The sequence below is a fragment of the Panthera pardus genome, unplaced genomic scaffold (assembly GCF_024362965.1).
Source record: "Panthera pardus isolate Hobbes unplaced genomic scaffold, ASM2436296v1 HiC_scaffold_16, whole genome shotgun sequence".
NCBI classification, from domain to species: Eukaryota; Metazoa; Chordata; class Mammalia; order Carnivora; family Felidae; genus Panthera; species Panthera pardus.
In genome coordinates, this window is record NW_026526721.1 from 155788702 (window position 1) to 155808962 (window position 20261).

General features: G+C 42.5%; 1 protein-coding gene across 50 annotated transcripts in view; it reads right to left on the minus strand.

Moving 5' to 3' along the window:
* The window catches only part of CLASP2 (cytoplasmic linker associated protein 2), a 180613-nt gene that overhangs the window by 17703 nt on the left and 142649 nt on the right, over positions 1-20261 (minus strand). For all 50 annotated transcript variants that reach the window (XM_053904085.1, XM_053904088.1, XM_053904086.1 and 47 more), the window contains 3 exons: positions 6636-6779; positions 4798-4904; positions 3247-3400 (listed from right to left, as the gene is read on the minus strand). In XM_053904085.1, coding sequence (XP_053760060.1) covers positions 3247-3400; positions 4798-4904; positions 6636-6779 — 405 coding nt within the window. The remainder of the gene's footprint in view (positions 1-3246; positions 3401-4797; positions 4905-6635; positions 6780-20261) is intronic.

Genomic DNA, 20261 nt, shown 5'->3' on the forward strand with positions numbered 1-20261 from the left:
GAAGGCGCAGAAAATTAACTCACTTTCAAATATCTCTTTGAAATTCTAAAAATGATGTTTCTCTGTTGCTTCAAAGGAACCAACGTGAGAAGTTAAAACTTACATTCAAAATGTCAAAGCTTATCGTAAAGATGTAAAACAGAAACAAAAAAACCTAAACCCGCAGCTGTGAGAGCAAATAAGAACCATAAAAGAATGTCGTTTCCAATGACTCCTGCAGTTCCCTTGCTAAGGGCTTGACCAAACAACACGCAGGCAATTACAGCTCTCTATGCCAGTTAAAGACATAAAAGGACTTTCACTACCAACACGGAACTAAAAGCTGCCAGATTCCATTGTTAAGGTAGTAAATCACACAAGGACAGGATGTCAACAAAGTATAAAAGAATCAAATTTTGGGGTTGCCGGGGTGGCTCAGTTCGTTAAGTGACCGACTCTTCATTTCGGCTCAGGTCACGATCTCACAGCTCCTGAGACTCAGCCCTCCGTCAGGCTCCATGCTGGGCATGCAGTCTGCTTAGGATTCTCTCTCTCCCTCCCCCTTCCCTGCTCTCTCCCTCTCGCACGTGCACCCTCTCCCTGTGTCTCTCTCTCAAAAAAGAAAAAAAAGGGAGGGGGTTGTCTGGGTGGCTCAGTCAGTTAAGTGTCCCACTTCTGCTCAGGTCATGATCTCACGGTTCATGGCTTCGAGCCCCGTGTCGGGCTCTGTGCTGACCGCTCGGAGCCTGGAGCCTGCTTCGGATTCTGTGTCTCCCTCTCTCTCTCTGCCCCTCCCCTGCTTGTTCTGTCTCTCAAAAATGAATAGTAAAACATTAAAAAATGATAAAACACTTTTACCAAAGGCCTCAAGGCTTGTAACTTTTGAAAGGATGGCTGATGGAGTTGGAGCGCATTAACATACTTTTATCATAAAACATCAATACTAACGCTGATTCTAATGCTAGCATGAAACTCATTACTACCACCAGATCACCATCACCACCGTCTACTCAGCAACTATGTGCTAAGCCATTACTCAGGTGCTTTACTAATATTCTTCAAACATGCGCCGTGCACCTACTGTGTGCCAGGCTTCATTCTTGGCAGTGGGGGTATATTAACGAACAAAAGAGCATGCTGGCCACCTTCACGCAGTCTACATTCTAGTTGGGGGACAGACAGTACAAAACGCAGTGAATGAGTAGACAGAATGCTGGAAGATGATTCGCGTGCGGGAGGCGGTGCCGTGTTAAAGGGACCGCGAGTGCTGCGGCGGGAGGGAGGCAAGTGCAGGCCAGCTAGGGTGGTCGGAGTAAGCCGTGCGAACCGGGACTTGGAGGAAATCAGCCAGGAAGCAGGTTTAAGACAGCGGGAACGGCCCAGACAAAGGCCCCGAGGCAAGAGCGCGCCCGGGAAGTTCAAGGAACAGCAAGGAAGCCAGTGTGGCTGGAGCAGAGGAAAGCGGTAGGAGACGAGGCCAGAGAAGTGACAGGGAAAAAAAGCCTGTTGTGTAGACGTTGGCTTTTATTCCGGGACGTCCCACAGGGTTACAAGCGGAGGTGTGCCAAGACACGACAGGGGGTCACCGGCAAAATCAAGGAGGCCGGTGAGGTGCCGATTTTCACAGCCCAGGGGAGAGAGGACTGGTGGTAAGGCCGGCTGGAGCCGGAAGGGCAGTGACGGAAGTGGACGGAGTTTGGATCTATTTTGAAAACGGGACGACAGAGCGAGCGTGGAGGATGAGAGAAAGAGGGCTGTGAGGACAACTCTCCGGTCCCAGGCTTTTGGCTAAGTGACTACTGCTACCAACCGCGACACAGAGGAGCAGCCTCGTGGCGAGACTGCCGGTGCGGCAGGAAGCGGGCCGGAGGCATGTGAGCTCCAGAGGGAAGCTGGGCTGCACAGACTCGTATCACTTCTGACACGGACCACACCTTTCAGAGTACCATGTCGTCGCCTCATCTTCCTAACGGAAACACTGAGCTTTAGACGTGATAACGTCATCTGACTACTGGGTATCTGCCAGGAAGCGGGATTTGAAGTTACTTCGGCCAGAATCCTGTTTGAGCTCCCCACCCCGCAGCCTGCGATCTCTGAGGAAAAAAAGTGTCAGCAGTGATTCTTACCAAACCGTTACTGCTTTTGGGGTGGGGAACCTCAAATATGAGTGGTGAGCCGGCTCTGGCCCGATAGGCACGGGGAGAAAAACAACAGCGGGAAGGCAGAGGAGGGAGCCCTTTCGAGATGTGCTGACGAACTGCCACGCTCCCCAATTCTGCCAACGCTGAGAAACCACAGATTCCATAGGAAATGACGGGATGGCTTGTTCTGAGAAAAGTCTAAGCAGCAGCAGCAGCAGGGTAAAAGACAACTACTCTTTTTTTTTCCTTCCCTCGCCCCAAACAACTACTCTTTGTATGAACAAACTGAGCAGTATTCACCAATGTCAGAAAAATGGGTCCTAACATCCTTCACTGGAGCCACACAAACCGGTGACACAAGTCTCCACCACTGCACTAAGGGGGAAAGAAAAATCGAAACACATTAGGTCTTACGAGACCCATGTGATCTGGCCCACGTTCCACCCCCAACCCTCTCTCAACGATCCAACAACACTGCCTCTCATCCTGGTTCCCGACTAGGCACAACTTGCTCTCATCTAAATGTCTTTAGACTTGCCACTTCTTCTATGGGATTCTCCTCTCCCAGACCTTGTACGGCTCCATTTAGGTCTCGGTGGAAAAATCACCTAGTGAGAGAGGCCTTCCCTGACTGATTAATCTCAAATAGATTCACTTTGGGGAGCCTGGGTGGCTCAGCTGGTTAAGCGTCCAAGTCCCGATTTCGGCTCAGACCGGGATCTCATGACTGGTGAGATCTGTCCACACGAGGGGCTCTGCATGGACAGTGCGGAGCCTGCTGGGGATTCTCTTTCTCTCTCTGCTAGTCTGCTTGTGTGTGTTCATGTTCTCTCTCTCTCAAAATAAACGAACGTTAAAAGAACCAGATTCATTTATGTTCTAACCTAAAACTCAATAGTACTCGTCTCTATCAGAAAATTCATAAGGAACTTGAGGGCGGCGATTTTGCCTTGTAAAATCTAAGACCCAGCACGGTGCCCGACGTGTGGCAGATACTCATTGAACGCTTACAGAGCAAGCCCTAAAAACTGACATCTGAAGACGACAGAAAGTTAAAAAAACAAAACAAAACCCAGCAAAAGTCTTAATGAACAAATCTGCACCGTAAGAATGTTCAAATACTCACAGAATCACCATCATCTTTTTTAGAATCTCTTTTCAACGGCTCATTCATATCTTCTTGACTACGGAAGCTGAAATTCTGAATTGCTTCAGTGACACCTCTAAGAGAGCTATAAATATCTTCAGAGTTCATATTTTCTGTGTCATAATCAAATGCACTATGAAAAAGATGACTAGTTGTTATTTGGGGGTCGTTTTAAAACACATAACACATTTGAGATTAGGTAGGGTATTTCTAACAACAGGATGAGAATGTACACTCCCCGAAGCACAATTAGCAAAACCAAATCAAACCTGACAACTGTCAACGGTGAAGGCACATGTCCCCTGGTCCATCCACTAAGGGCAGCTTACGAGGACTGTGAATGCATAGCCCTTAACAACTGGTTTGTCTTTCACCTTCCAAAATGTTCTGATTAACCAGAGGTCAGCAAACCATGACCCGTGAAATCTAAAAATGTTTACTTCTTTAGACACTTGGGAGAAAAGTCAAAGTAACGATTCATGACACGTGAAAGTTACATAAAAGTCTTCTTTCAGCGTCCGCAAATAAAATTGTATCGGGTAATCGGGTATCGGTACCCACAACACTTACTTACTCCGGCCTCCTCTACAGCCGCCTTTACGCTGCACCAGCAGAACCGGGTACAGGTAACAAGGCCTAAAATATGTGCCATGCGGCCCTTTACAGAAAGTTTGCTAACTCCTATGATTTGTTTACAATAATGGCACAACTTGAAGACAAGACAAAGGTATTATACACAAATTTACAGGAAGGCAGAGAAGTTTCGCTACTGAACATATGTTTATAGTACAATTCTATAATTAGATTCTAAAACTCAACTGAAGCTGGAATTCAGCCATCAGATCGTCACATGTGTGTGACAAGGAATAACTAGGCTAGATGTTAAGTCTGCAATGTATTTTTCTTCCTCAGACGCTGAAGCATTCTATAAATGTAATGAATATGATGAAGCATGCTATGATACATGGCTAATAATAAAATTGATAACTACACTAATAAAAATGGACTGCTATGCAAATGTTTTTAAAAGCTAGAAAAGGGAAACAAATGTTAGTCCGTTAATGAGTCAAGAACTTCATCTGAAATACAGCCTATGCTTGAACTTCACAAGTGTGTGAAAAGTTTACACAGCTTATATTTTGTATTAAGGCCCAATCTCATAGTCACATTTTTTTCCGAAGACACAGTCATAATGCTATTTCATATTTAGCCTTTCCCCATTCTTCACTATTTTTATGCTTTGGTCTATAAGCACATCTGAGAAACATAACTATGCCATTTAAAGCATCAAGCAGTAATTTACAAAAGTAAGTGTCCTTTGCACTTACCAAAAAATTTGATATCCTATGCGTTATTTTCACTTAAGGCTTAGTTTGGGAATAAACTTAAAAATTTTTTGAATCTGCTACATTTCTACATGTCAAGACCTTTGAAGCCAAGTGGAAATCAACTGGAATTATATCAATGTCCGTTGTCTAAGAGTGGGACTCTGCAAACACAAGCCATGATGGAAAAGAACTCTTTTGTTACCTTGGAGATAAAGTATTCTGTGATGTGTTGGTAGGAGAAGTAAGAGGACTGGACCAGTTGGCTGGTGAACGTGCTGTTGGCCTTGTCAAAGGACTCCCCATGGGACCCTGATGGGGGGAGTCAAGTAAATATTAACACATGACAGGTAAGTTCAACTAAAAGGCTCTTAAGGAAGCCATGCAATCAAGAAGTTGAACAGTATGAAAGAGCTGTATTTGTAGGTCAGTATTTTAAATATTCATGTCCTTATCTCTGCTTTCTGTAGGGAAAAACTTTCCCCCTATTTGGAAATCTAACTCTTTAGTCTTCTCTTGTTTTCCTTACCCACTTCCTGCCCTCAAATATCATCAACATCTTCCTCCTCAAAGAGTCATTGGACCCCAAACTAACAATTTGTTTTTTAAAAACAGTTTTGTTTTTAAACAACAGTTTACTTATTTTGAGAGAGAGAGTGAGCGCGCATGTGAGCAGGGGAGGGACAGAGAGAGAGAGAGAGAGAGAGAGAGAGAGAGAGAGAGAGAGAGAGAATCCCAAGCAGGTTCTGTACTGTCAGCACAGAGTCAATGTGGGGTTTAATCCCATGAACCATGAGACCACGACCTGAGCCAAAATCAAGAGTCAGATGCCTGGGGCACCTGGGTGGCTCAGTCGGTTAAGCGTCAGACTTTGTTTGCCTCAGGTCATGATCTCACGGTCTGTGAGTTCAAGCATTGTGTCTGGCTCTGTGCTGACAGCTCGGAGCCTGGAGCCTGCTTCGGATTCCGTGTCTCTCTTTCTCTCTGCTCCTCCCCTGCTCGCACTCTCCGTCTCTTAAAAATAAATAAACGTTAAAAAAAAAAAAGAGAGAGAGAGAGACGCTTAACCTACTGAGCCACCCAGGTGCCCCCCAAACTAACAATTTTAAATTAGCTCCCCATTCTGGGGTGCCTGGGTGGCTCAGTCGGTTACGTGTCTGACTCTTGATTTTGGCTCAGGTCATGATCTCATGGCTTGTGAGATTGAGGCTAAGAGCCTGCTTGGGATTCTCTCCTTCTCTCTATGCCCTTCTCTGCTCATGCTCTCTCAAAATAAACAGAAGTAAAAAGAAGTAAAATTCACTCATATTATTAATTTGCCTGCCTGTTAAGATACAATTAAACGATTCCTTCTCCTTCTAAAAAGATAACTAGCTTTAGTCCCAAGACATCATTCTGATTATTTTTAACCCTCAGACTTTACCTTAAGCCTGCTATAAATGCATCTAATTTCTCTTTCATCCACAGTACAAGGTCTGTCCTTTTAAAAAACCTAAGTTCAGTTCTTTAGGCATATTATGTAAACGATGCTTGCCATTTAAGGTCTATAAAATACTGTAATGTTTCCTTTATTCAGAACTTACTTTCCCAAAACCAAAGTTTGCACCTTCAAGCAAGTATGGGCCCACAAACCTGTGAACAGGTTTTGGAACATCCCTTCCAAAGCCCCAGCTTCTTCAGATGTTATTTGTCAGTCAAGTCACCCCTTCTAGCCCTCCAACAAGGACCCATTTCTCTAAAGAGCATGTCCCAATTCCAACGGCCTGCAGAGCCGCTGCCGTCATCAGAGTTGTGCTCGCGTTTTACTTTCCTGTTTGTGTCCTGGCCATGTTCATCACCAACCTAGTTGATACAAACATGCGAAGCCTAAGGACCGTACTCTTTCCAGGACGGGATTTAATTCTGCTTAGGGAATGCTGCCCAGTACAGATGCAAAAATTATACACTAGGATCAAAAGTTTACTTCGTGTAAAAGCAAGCAACTACTGTGAAACCAACCACCCATCATACCACAGGATAGCCGAGAGAAGAACTGAAAGGTACCTGGGTTCCATTGCCAGTGTTTCGAAGGTGATTATGAAGAAGCTTGGTAGCACCATCCTGAAAAGTTTTTGGTAAAGCTCCTAATAACATTGTAAACTCTGGAGTATTGAGTTCAAATAGGGAAATCAGCACGGACTGTGCTGCCTGTAAAATGAAGACATTTAAGAAGTAGATGAGTGTACTTTGGTAACTCAAAGGAGACAATTTTCTTCAGTCAACATTTCTGTTCAATAGCACAAGGCCATCTTTCCCACAGAAACATAAGTTGCCTTTACATACTTTCAGATTTTGTTGCTGGGAGAATAAAAAAATATTTATTTGCGAGAGACAGAAAGCGAGCACGCACGAGCGGTGGAGGCGCAGAGAGAAAAGGAGAGACAGAAGAAGCCCAAGCAGGCTCTACGCTGTCAGCACAGAGCCTGACATGGGGCTCGATCCCACGACTGAGAGATGACGACCCGAGCCATTACCAAGAGTTGGATACTTAACCGACTGAGCCACCCAGGTGCCACATCATTTATTTTTTTTTGAGGGTAAGAAGGGAAGACAAAAATTGTCAAAAATATAATATAGCACTCAATGGCAGCAGTTAACCAGTCTCCGGGGTTATTTTTTTTAAGTTAAAAAACAAAAAAGTATTTTGAGATAGAGAGGGAGGGAGGGAGGGAGGGAGGGAGGGAGGGAGAGGCAGGGCCAGGCAGAGAGAGAAGGTCAAGCAGGCTCTGCATCGTCAGCACAGACCTGATATGGGGCTTGATCTCACAAACTACAAGATCATGACCCGAGTTGAAACCAAGAGTCAAATGCTAAACCGACTGAGCCACCCAGGTGCCCCAAGACAGTTTCCTTCCCAGGGTTATTCTACCAAAATATACCACTTCAGTTTTCCTAATAAATAACTACAAAAAGATGGATGGAAATACCTAAGTATGGGTATCCCATACCCTTCAAAAATTCCCGTCGTACCACTTGACTTTTATGAAAGACCTACCACAGTACCTGCTTTCCCTAACCAAAAGAAAAACAAAGATCCTCACTTTTATCAATAAAGGCAAAAAGCCAAACTACACTCAGCATTTGCTTTGCACTGAGCCTGTCCTCCAAGCAGTGAGAAGGGCGTCACCAAGCTCCTTCCCCAAGAACTACACTCAGCATCGCAGCATTGAGCCAGCATCGCTTTGTTGAACTGGGTTGTGTATGTGTGCTTTATCTTGATTTGTGCTGCGTGTCTGTTAGCAAGCTGCACCCTAAGGTGTCAGAAAAGACGAAGAGGGAACTCTCAAAGGTTTTTCCATGGAAACTAATGGCACTGCTTCTTTGCTCTACACGTTTTGGTGTGTGAAAGGGTTCACACAACAGTCTACTTTCGGGTAGCAGGGGAAACCTGCATATCCCTAAGCTATACAAAGCTCATCCAGAGCAACTGAATACTTACTTTTCATTACATAAGTGAAAAACCAGTCTAACGTTTGGGTGGAAACGGGAACAAAACAAAGCTTACTCAGATCGGTTAAGAAAACTTATAAATTTACTTTCTTCTTTTAAAATAACCAACTGAAGGGCGCCTGGGTGGCTCAGTCGGTTGGGCGTCCGACTTCGGCTCCGGTCACGATCTCGCAGTCTGTGAGTTCGAGCCCCGCGTCGGGCTCTGTGCTGACAGCTCAGAGCCTGGACCCTGCTTCCCATTCTGTGTCTCCCTCTCTCTCTGCCCCTCCCCTGCTCATGCTCTGTCTCTCTCTGTCCCAAAATATAAATGAAAACATTAGAAAAAAATAAAAAAAAAAAATAACTGAGTTACTGAAAGCCAAACTTTGAAATTCAGATTTCAAAGAAACTTAACGAGAGGAGAAAGAAACCCACATAGCTCACAATCATGACTCAGAGGGAAACGTGTGCATCTGATTCTGGACGTGTTCAGATCCCAGTCTTAGAAAACTTAAGTGTCCTAAGTTTACGACATCTGAACACGCAACACCAGTGGAATGGTTACATTCTGCTCCACTGGTGCGACGGCAGACCGCAGAACACAGCCTTGGAAGGTGACAGAGCTGAACACACGGAGAGATTGGCAGAGGGCTGTTAGACACTGCCGAAGGAAAGAGCTAATAAAACCACAGCTGTGACATAAGCCCAGTTTTCTGAGAACGACAAAACACACATTGTGCGGGTACGCACTCTAACACAGTGCTTAAATGAAACCGTGTATTTTGAAACAAAACTTTATGATCTTTTTTGGAAAATATTAAAACTACCTCAAGTTTATTTGAGCCAATGAATTAAGGTACACTTTATTCCATCTAGGGTTTATTCTGGTGTATGAGACTCTGCTTTCTTTCCTCCCAGAGACAGAGAACCCAGCTGTTCCAAAACCACTTCCCGGTCAGTGTATCCTTTCCTCGTGACTCAAAGTGACACCCTTATTGTGAGTTAACCTCCTAAATAAACCTAAGTGTCTTGGATCCTCTATGTTCTATCAACTATTTCTCTATTTCTGCATTAAGTAATATGGGTTTAAGTTGCATGATTTGAAATGCAATAGTCTGTGAGTATATTTTGATAAAGCCCGTTTTCATTAGTTTATATTATAGTATCACATTTTTTTTTTACTAGATACATTTTTTAAAATGTTTATTTTGAGGGGTGGGGGAAAGGCAGACAGAGAGAGGGAAAAAGAGAATCCCAAGCAGGTTCCATGCCGTCAGTGCAGAGCCTGACATGGGGCCGATCTCATGAACTGACCTGAGCCGAGATCAAGAGTCGAAGCTTAACTGAGACACCATGATGGCCCTAGATTTTAATTAATTAACTTACTTCTTTCACAGCATAAACCAGGTCTTTATTAGAGTACTGTATTCCATTTCTGTCTTTTTATTTTCTTAAAGATTTGATTTTTAAGTAATCTCTACACCCAACGTGGGACTTAAACTCACAACCCTGAGATCAAGAGTCCTACACTCCACTGACTGAGCCAGCCAGGTGACTCCCCTCCTTTTTTAAAAGTTTTTACCGTTAGTTAGCATAACAGGGTTATCAGTTTCAGGTGTATAATACAGCAATTCAACAATTACACACCTCATCCCGTCTTCATCAGAAGTGCGGTCCATTACCTATGTAATCTCCCCACCAATCTCCCCTCTGGTAACCTTCAGTTTGTTCTCTATAGTTAAATTTGTTTCTGGGTTTCTCTCTTCTTTTTTTCCCTTTACTGCTGCTGATTTTTTTTTAAGTTTATTTATTTTGAGAGAGAGAGAGAGAGAGAGAGAGAGAGAGGAGTGGGGGAGAGAGGGAGAGAGAGAACATGTGCACGCATGCAGGGGAGGGGCAGAGAAAGAGGGAGACAGAGAGAATACCAAGCAGGCTCCACACTGACAGTGTGATGCAGGGTTCAAACTCACAAACTGTGAGATCATGACCTGAGCCGAAACCAAGACTTGGATGCTTAACCCACCAAGCCATCCAGGGGCCCCACTTGTTTTGTTTCTTAAATTCCACATGAGTGAAATCATATAGTATTTGTCTTTCTCTGACTTACTTTGCAAAGGATTATACTCTCTAGCTCCATCCATGTCATTGCAAATGGCGAGATTTCATTCTTTTTTATAGCTAATATTCCACTATGTATGTATACCACATCTTCTTTATCTATTCGTCTATACATGGATACTTAGGCGGCTACCATAATTTGGCTATTACAAACAATACTGCTATAAACATAGGGGGATATGTATCCCTTCGAATCTGTGTTCATGTATTTCTTGGGTAAATATCCAGTCGTATGACTACTGGATCGTACGGTAGGCCCATTTTTAGCTTGAGGAACGTCTATACTGTTTTCCACAGTGGCTGCACCAATCTGCATTCCCACCAACCACACAAGAAGGTTCCCTTTCTCTACATCCTCACCAACACTTGTTTCCTGTGTTTCTGATTTTAGCCATTCTGGCAGATGTGAAGTGGTAACTCATCGCAGTCTTGATTTGCATTCCCGGGACGATGAGTGATTTTGAGCATCTTTTCATACGTCTGTTGACCATCTGTATGTCTTCTTTGGAGAAATGTCTGTTCAGGTCTTCTACCCATTTTAAATTGGATTGTATGTTTTTTGGGTGTTGAGTTTGATAAGCTCTTTATAGATTGTGGAGTTCTGTGGCAAACCTCTGTGTTGAACAAGTCTGTCGGCACATGTTTTCTTTTTTGATTTTAGAGAGCGGGGTGGAGGGGAGAGAGAGACAGCATGAACAGGGGAGAGGGGCAGAGGTGAGAGAGAATCTTTTTTTAATTTTATTTAATGTTTATTTATTTTTGACAGAGAGAGTGAGCAAGCAGGGAAGCAGCAGAGAGAGAGGGAGACCAAGAATCCAAAGCAGGCTCCAGGCTCTGAGCTGTCAGCACAGAGCCCAACATGGGCCTCGAACTCACAAACCGTGAGATCATGACCTGAGCCAAAGTTGGACGCTTAACCGACTGAGCCACCCAGGGGCACCCCGCCTTTTTTTGAAAAAAAGAAAAAAAGAAAAAAAGAAAAAAAGAAAAAAAAAATTAATGTTTAAGAGAGAATCTTAAGCAGGCTCCAGCCTCAGTGTGAAGCCTGATGTGGGGCTCGATCTCACAACCATGAGATGATGACCTTAGCTGAAATCAAGAGTTGGCCATTCAACTGACTGAGCTACCCAGATGCCCCCGGCACACTTTTTCAAACAGCATTTACTCATTTTGCGTCTCTGTGTCACATCTGATAATCCTTGCAACATTTCAAACTCTTTCACTGTGATCTCTCACGTTACTTTGTAATTCTTTTGGGGTACCGCAAATTGTGTCCAAACGAGATACCAATCGATACATGTGTGTGTTCTGACTGCTCCACTGAGCAGCTGCTCCCCGTCTCTCTCCTTCCCCCCAGACCTCCCTGTTCCTGGACACACAGCCGTGTTGAAATGAGGCCAATTAATAGCTCCACAACGGCTTCTACGTGTTCAAGTGAAAGAAGGCGTTGCGTGGGTCTGACACTGAATCCAAAGCTAGCGGTGATTAAGCTCAGGAAGGCAAGTCAAAAGCCAAGACAGGCCAGAAGCTAGGCCTCTTGTGGCACGCGGCCAACTTGGGACTGCAAAGGAAAGGTGCTCGAAGGAAACGGAGCATGAATGGTAAGAAAGCAGAACGGCTTCATGGCCGATCTGGACCTAGTTTCGGTGGTCTGGACAGGAGACCAGAGCAGCCACAACGCTCCCTTAAGCCAAAGCCTCATCCGGAGCGGGGCCCTAACTCTCTTCAATTCCGTGAAGCCCGAGATTGGTGAGGAAGCCACGGAAGTTGGCTCGTGAAGTTGAAGGAAGGGAGCCGTCTCCGTCACCTACAGGTAGCAAGGTAGCACAGGCAGCACGGGAGTCCCAAAGCGTTCCTCAGAGGACCCAGCTGGGGCGACCCCCGAAGGTAGCTGCCTAAACAGCGGATTTCCAGTATAGACGGAGCAGCCTTGCATCAGGAAGGAGACGCCTCCTAGGACTTTGACGGCTGCAGAGGAGAAATCGGTGCCTGGCTTCGGAGGACAGGGTGACTCTCTTGTTCGGGCTAATGTAGCTGGTGACTTTGAGTCGAGGCCAGTGCTCGCATCATTGTGAATATCCTGAGACCCTTAAGCGCTGTGTTAAATCCACTCTCCTTGTGCTCTGTAAGCGAAACAGCAACGCCGGAAGGACAGCCCATCTGTTTACACGGTTTCCTGAATATTTGAAGCCACTGCTGAGAACTATTGAAGGAAAAAAGATTCCTTTCAAAATATTATGGATCATGACAATGCACCGGTACCCAAGAGCTACAATGGAGCTGTGCAGTAAGAATTAATGTTGGCCTGCTAACACCATATCCGTGCTACAGCCCATGGGTCATAAGCTAATTAAAAAAAAAAAAAATGTTTCTTTAATGTTTATTTACTTTTGAGAGAGAGAGAGACAAAGAGAGAGCAGGGAAGGGGCAGACGGAGACAGAGGATTTGAAGCAGGTTCTGTGGTGACAGCAGAGAGCCCAACGTGGGGCTCGAACTCACGAACCGTGCGATCGTGACCTGAGCCGAAATCAAGAATTAGACACTTAAATGACTGAGCCACCCAGGTGCCCCAAGAAGTAATTTTGACTTTGATGTCTTCTTACTTAAGAAATACATTTTGAGGGCACCTGGACGGCTCAGTAGGTTAAGTGTCTGACTTCAATTCCAGCTCAGGTCACGATCTCGCGGTTCCTGAGTTCAAGCCCTGCCCCGGGCCCTGCACTGGCAGCACGAAGCCTGCTTGGGACTCTCTCTCTCCCTCTCTCTGCCCCTCCCCACTCAAGTTCTCTGTCAAAAACAAAAAAGAAACAAATACATTTTGCAAGGCTACCGCTGCCACAGTGATTCTTCCGATGGATCTGGGCAAAGGAAATTGAAAATCTTCTGCAAAGGATGCACCATTCTAGATGCCATTAAGAGCATTTGTGATTCATGGGAAGAGGTCAAAATATCAACACTAACAGGAATTTCAAAGAAGCTGATTCCAGCCCTCAAGGACAATTCTGAGGGATTCAGGACTTCGGGGGAGGACGCAACTGCCGATGTGGTGGAAACAGTAGGAGAAGTGGAATGAGAAGTGCGGCCTGCAAATGTGCCCAGATTTCTCTTGACGAAACTGGGACATGAGGAGACGCCTCTTACGGATGAACAGAGAAAGTGGTTTTTGAGATGAAAGCTATTCCGGGTGAGCACGCTGTGAAGACTGTTGAAGTAACAGCAAAGGATTTAGAATATTACATAAGCTTAGTTGATAAAGGAGCAGCAGGGTTTGACAGGACAGACTCCAATTTTGAAAGAAATTCTGTGGGAAAAATGCTATTAAACAGCATCTCATGCTACAGAGAAATCTGTTGGAAAAGGAAGAGTGGATCGATGTGGGGAACTTCACAGTCTTATTTTTTAAACATGAATTCTTAATGATTTTATTTTGACTTAGTTATTTTACAACAATTTTAAAACTCTGAGTGTAGCTGATACCCAACATGACATTGTTTCAGGTATGCAACATAGTGACTTGACTTCTCTATTATTCTATGCTCACCGCAAGTGTAGCTATCGTTTGTCACCGAGCAATGCGGTCATGACATCCCTGTTCATATTCCTTCTGTGGTACCTCTTACAACTGTGACTTATTCACTCCGTAACTGGAAGCTGGTATTTTCCATTTCCTTTTACCCATTTTTCCCATTCCCCGCCCCCCCCACCCCCCGGCCCCTTTCCCTCCGACAACTGTTTGTTGTCTATACTTATAGGTCCGATTCTGCTTTTTGTTTATTCATTTGCTTTGTTTTGTAGATTCCACATAAGTGAAATCACATGGTATTTGTCTCTCTCAATCTGACTTCTTTCACTTAGCATAAGACCCTTTAGGTTCATCCATGTTGTTGCAAATGGTAAGATCTCAACCTTTTTTTTTTTTTTTTATGGCTAGTAATAGATCTCAACCTTTTTTTTTTTTATGGCTAGTAATAGATCTCAACCTTTTTTTTTTTTATGACTAGATGAATAGATCCATTCATCTATCAAAGAACACTTGAGTTGCTTCCATATCTTGGCTATTATAAATAATGCTGCAATAAACACAGGGGTGCAAAAGACCTTTTCAAATTAGCATTTTCACTTTCCTTGGGTAATAACCAGTAGTGAAATTATTGAATCATATAGTATTTCTATTGTTGTCTGAGGAATCTCCATACTGTTTCCCACCACTTCTGCCTTTTAAAAAAAAAAAAAAAATTAATGTTGATTTATTTTTGACAGAGAGAGACAGAGCATGAGTGAGGGAGGGGCAGAGAGAGAGAGAGAGAGAGACACAGAATCTGAAACAGGCTCCAGGCTCTGAGCTGTCAGCACAGAGCCTGACACGGCGCTCAAATTCACAGACCACGAGATCATGACCTGAGCCAAAGTCAGACCTCAACGGACTGAGCCACCCAAGCGCCCCAACTTCTGCCTTATTTCAAGAAACTGCCACAGCCATTGCTTCAGCAACCACCACCTTAACTAGTAAACACTGAGACAAGCCCCTCCACTTGCCAAAACATTACGGCTCTGAAATCTCAAATGATAATTAGCATTTTTTAGCAGTGTTTTTAAAGTAAGGCATGTACTTTTTTTTTTTAGACATAATGTTTTTGCACACTTAATAGGCCACAGCATAAAGATAACTTTATATACACTAGGAACTGAAAATAATCATGTGACTTGGCTTTATTGCAGTGGTCTGGAACTAAATTTGCAGTTTTCTTAAGTATGCCTGCCTATATAAGGTTTTAAAATCAGGAAGTGTGAAGTCCTCCTACTTTGTTCTTTTACAAGATTGCTTTGGTTATTATGGGTCTCTTGCAATTCCATATGAATTTTGGAAAGAGCTTGTAAATTTCTACAAATTTCTGGGATTTTGATAGGGATTACATTTCACCTGTAGATCACTTTGGGTGGTATTGCCACCCTAACAACATAAAGTCTTCTCATCCATGAACATGGAATGTTTTTTGGTTTATTTAAATCTGTAATTTCTCTCAAAACTGTTTTGTAGTTTCTACTATAAATTTTGCACTTCTTTTGTTAAATTTATTCCTACAGATTTTAATCTTTTCGATGCAGTTGTAAATGAAAGTGATTTCTGAGTTTCATTTCTGGATTACTCATTTCACGGGTTTAGAACTATAATTTCTGGATAGCGTTTTATATCCTGCTGCCTTGCTGAACTTGTTTATTAGTTTTAATAGTTTTTTAGTGATTCCTTAGGATTTTTTCTACATATAATCGTATCATTTGCAAATGGAAATAGTTTTACTTCTTTCCAATCTGGATGCCATTTATCTATTTGTTTGTTTAGCTTTAAATTCAATTTAGTTAACATACAGTGTAATCTTGGCTTCAGGAGTAGAACCCAGTGCTCATCCCAAAGAATGCCCTCCTTAATGCCCACCATCCATGAGATGGGATCTTTAGCCCATCCTCCTCCTCCATCTCCCCTCCAGCAACCCTGTTTGGTCTCTGTATTTAAGAGTCTTTTATGGTTTGCCTCCTCTGTTTTTATCTTATTTTTCCCTCCTTTCCCCTATGTTCAGCTGTTGAGTTTCTCAAATTCCACATGAGTGAAATCATAAATCTGGCTTTCTGATTTCACGCAGCATTAATACCCTCTAGTTGCCATTTGCAACAATGTTTATCCACATTGTTGCAAATGGCAAGACTTCATTCTTTTTCACTGCTGAGTAATACTTCATTGTGTTTATGTATGTGTATGCTTGTGTGTGTGTATCCATTCAACAGTCAATGGACATTTGGGCTGTTTCCGTGATTTGGTTATTATTGATAGTGCTGGTATAAACATTGGGGGTTCCCCTTTCAATCAGTACTTTTTTAGTGTTTGTTTTTGAGACAGAGACTGAGTGTGAGCGGGGGAGGGGCAGAGAGACAGGGAGACAGAATCTGAAGCAGGCTCCAGCCTCTGAGCTGTCACACAGAGCCTGATGTGGGGCTCAAACCCACAAACCAGATCATGACCTGAGCTGAAGTCAGACGCTTAACCAACTGAGACACCCAGGTGCTCCAAATCAGCATTTTTGTATCCTTTAGATAAAGTCCTGGTAATGCAATTGCTGGGTCACAGGGTAGTTCTATTTTTAATTTCCTGAGGAACCTCCATACTGTTTTTCAGAGTGGCTGCACCACTTTGCATTCCCACCAACAGAGCCTAGACGGTTCCCCTTTCTCCACATCCTCGCCAACATCTGTTGTTTCCTGAGTTGTTAATTTCAGCCATTCTGACAGGTGTGAGGTGGTACCTCATTGTGATTTTGATTTATATTTCCCTGATGATGAGTGATGTTGAGCATTTTTCATGTGTCTGTTAGCCATCTGGATGTCTTCTTTGGAAAAGTGTTTATTCATATCTTCTGCCCATTTCTTGACTGGATAATTTTTTGGGGGGTGTTGAGTTTGGTAAGTTCTTCATAGATTTTGGGACACTAACCCTTTATCCAATATGTCACTTGCCAAGGATGCCTTTCATTTATTTTTTCCTGTCATAGCTAGAACCCCCAGTTGAATAGAAATAGAAATTGCTGAGTTGTACATATTTTTAGACATAAGGGTACTGCACACTTAGACCAGAGTGTAACACATAGTATATACTGAATTGCAGAGTATATGGTGAATAGAAATGCTAAGAGCAGACATCCTGTCTTCCTCCTAATTTCAAGGAGGAAGCATCCAGTCTTTTACCATTAAGTATGATTTTAGCTGTGGATACTTGCAGGTACCCTCTCTTGGGTTGAGAAAGTTCTCTTCCATTACCAGGTTTTTTTGGTTTTGTTTTTTGGGGGGGGTTAAATCATGAAAGGATGTTAAGGTATTGCCAGTTGTCTTTTTCTTTTTTTCACAGATTTATTTTTAAGTCATCTCTACACCCAACATGAGGCTCAAACTTACAACCATGAGGTGGAGAGTCCCATGCGCCACCACCTGAGCCACCCAGGGACACCACCAGATGCCTTTTCTATTGATGTGATCACATGTCTTGTCTTGTGACTGACAGGGTGTATTACATTAACATACTTTCAGATGTTAATTTAACCCAGCATTCCCGGGATAAATCCCATTTACTTGTGCGTGGTGTGTAATTCTATGCTGCACGATTTAGTTTGCTAATATTTTGTCAAGGATTAAACGCATCCATATTTGTAAGAGATACTGGCCTGTAGGCTTTTGTGTGTGTGTGTGTGTGTGTGTGTGTGTGTGTGTGTGTGGCATCATTGTCTGGTTTTGGTATCAAGGTAAAACTGCCCTCGTAGAATGAGTTGGAAAGTGTTCTTTCTTCTGTTTTTTGAAAGAGTTTCTAAAGAACTGGTATTAATGTTTGCTGGAATTCACCAGTGAAGCCATTTGAGCCTGGGCTTCTCTCTGTGGGTTCTTTTTTGATTACTAAGTCAATCTCTTTACTTGTTCTTTCATTTCGAATTCTAGTAATTTAAGTCTCTTTTCTTCTTTGTCAATCTAGTTAAAAGTTTGCCAATTTTGTTGATCTTTCAAAAAACCAGCTTTTAGTTTCACTGATTATCGTTTTTGTATTTTGCTAATTTGTGCTTTAATCTTATGTCTTCCTGTTTACTTTAGGGTTTGTTCTTTTTCCCATGTCATAGGTGGCAGTTAAGCTTTCTAATTTAAGATCTTTCTTCTTTTTTATAATAGGCATTAACACTTATAAATTTCCCTCTAAGCACTGCTATAGCTGCATCCTGTAAGTTCTGGTATATCATGTCTTCATTTGCATTCACTTCACTGTATTTTTCTAATTTCCCTTTTGAGTTCTTCTTTGATCCACTGGTGATTTAGAAGTTCTCTAATTTCCACATATTCGTGAGCCCTCCACACTTCTGTGTTACTAATTTCTAGTTTCATTCCATTGTGGTGAGAGAACATTCTCTGTATTATTTTCATCCTTTTAAGAAAGCTACTGAGGTTTATCACCTAGCATGTGGTCTTATCCTGGAGAATGTTCCATGTACATTTGAGAAGAAGGTAATATTCTGCTTCTGTTGGGTAAAGTGTTCACCATTAGAAATAAAGGTCAAAAAATGTATACTCCATGCTCTTCTTTGTAGTAAATATTGAAGATAATGATTCACAAAGGAAGAGAGTGAGCAATGCTACATGCAGGATGCAAGAAATGACGGGTGAAGACGAAGTCTCAGGAAGATGGCGAGAAGAACAAAACGTCTAAGAAGGGGCTCCCCATGGAATAAATAAATAAATAATTTACGTCTTTGAGCACATGGAAAATGTTAGCCATAAGCATGTTGCAGAGATGGCGAAAATATGAACAGATAAACATTAAAAAAAACCCAGGCAAATGAAAAACAAGGCAAATTATTTACACCACGACAAAACTCTTATAAGAAAAGAAGGAAGCGACAAACCACTTGGTATAGGAGTGAATTCTTCCACAGTCAAAAGGTAAATTGATTCTATTGATTACCAATATCTGATTCATACGTATTCTGAAAATTATGGGGAAAGATACACGGAAAGATGTGGGAATGGTATGGGTTAAGCTAAGTTCTTATGTACAAAGGTAGATAGAAAGCTACTCATGGCTAGATTTGTCAATAGATCAATAGATCATGCCCAAAATGAGTAAATCAGGAAACACTGTAAATTCTTATCTGAAATACACTGGTACATCCAAGTAGAAACATTTGGACTACAGTTGACCCTTCAACAATGCAGCGGTTAGGGACACCAACCTGTGCAGTCAACTCTGCACTTTTTATAAGTTGATTCCCCCTAAACTTAATTACTAATAGCCTACTGTTTACCAGAAACCTTAACGGCAATATAAACAGCTGATTAACATATCTTTTGTATGTTATATGTATTATATACTGTATTCTTTTAATAAAGTAAGCTAGAGAAAAGATGTTATTAAGAAAATCATAAGGAAGAGAAAATACATTCACAGAACTACGCTATAAAAAAAAATCTGCATGTAAGTGGACTGGCACAGTTCAAATCTCTGTTGTTCAAGGGTGCACTGTATTTTTTTGTTTTTATTCACTTTATTTATTTTTTTGATCATGATACGTGTACTCTTTAATCACCCTTCTGTATTTCCCCCATCCCTCTCAGTTTTTTTCTACAGTTAAGAGTCTGTTTGGGGTGCCTGGGTGGCTCAGTCAGTTGAGCGTCTGACTCCAACTCATGATCTCGCGGTTTGTGAGTTTGAGCCCCACGTCGGGCTCTGTGCTGACAGCTCAGAGCCTGGAGCCTGCTTCAGATTCTGTGTCTCCCTCTTTCTCTGCCCCTCTCAGAGCTCATGCTCTTTTTCTTTCTCTCAACAATAAACAAACGTTAAAAAAAAAAAAAAGAAGAGTGTTTCTTGGCTTGTCTCTTTTTTTTCCACCTTTGTTTTGTTTCTGAAGTTCCACATGAGTGGGATCATATGGTATTTGCCCTTCTCTGACTTATTTTGCGAAGCATTGTATTTTCTGGCTCTATCCATGTTGTTGCAAACGGCAAGATTTCATTCTTTTTTTATGGCTGAATAATATTCCACAGTACATGTATATGCTACCTCTTATCCATTCATCAATTGGTGGACACTTGGGCTGCTTCCGTACTTTGACTATTGTAAATCATGCTGCTATAAACATGGGGGTAAATGTATCCCTTTGAATTAGTGTTCTTGTATTTTTGGGGTAAATACCTAACAGCGCAATTCCTAGGTCACAGGGTAGTTGTTCTATTTTTAATTATTTGAGGAGCCTCCATACTGTCTCCCAGAGTGGCTGCACCAATTTGCATTCCCACCAGCCAAGCAAGAGGGTTCTTTAGTCTCTACATCCCCACTAATGCTTATTGTCTCCTGTGTTTTTGATTTTAGCCATTCTGACAGATGTAAAGTGACAACTCACTGTGGTTTTGATTTGCATTTCCTTGATAATGAGTGATGTTGAGCATCTTTCCATGTGTTTGCCTGCCATCTGTATGTCTTCTTTAGAGAAATGTCTGTTCATGTCTTCTGCTCATTTTGAAAATTGGATTATTTGTTTTTAGATGTTGAGTTCTGTAGT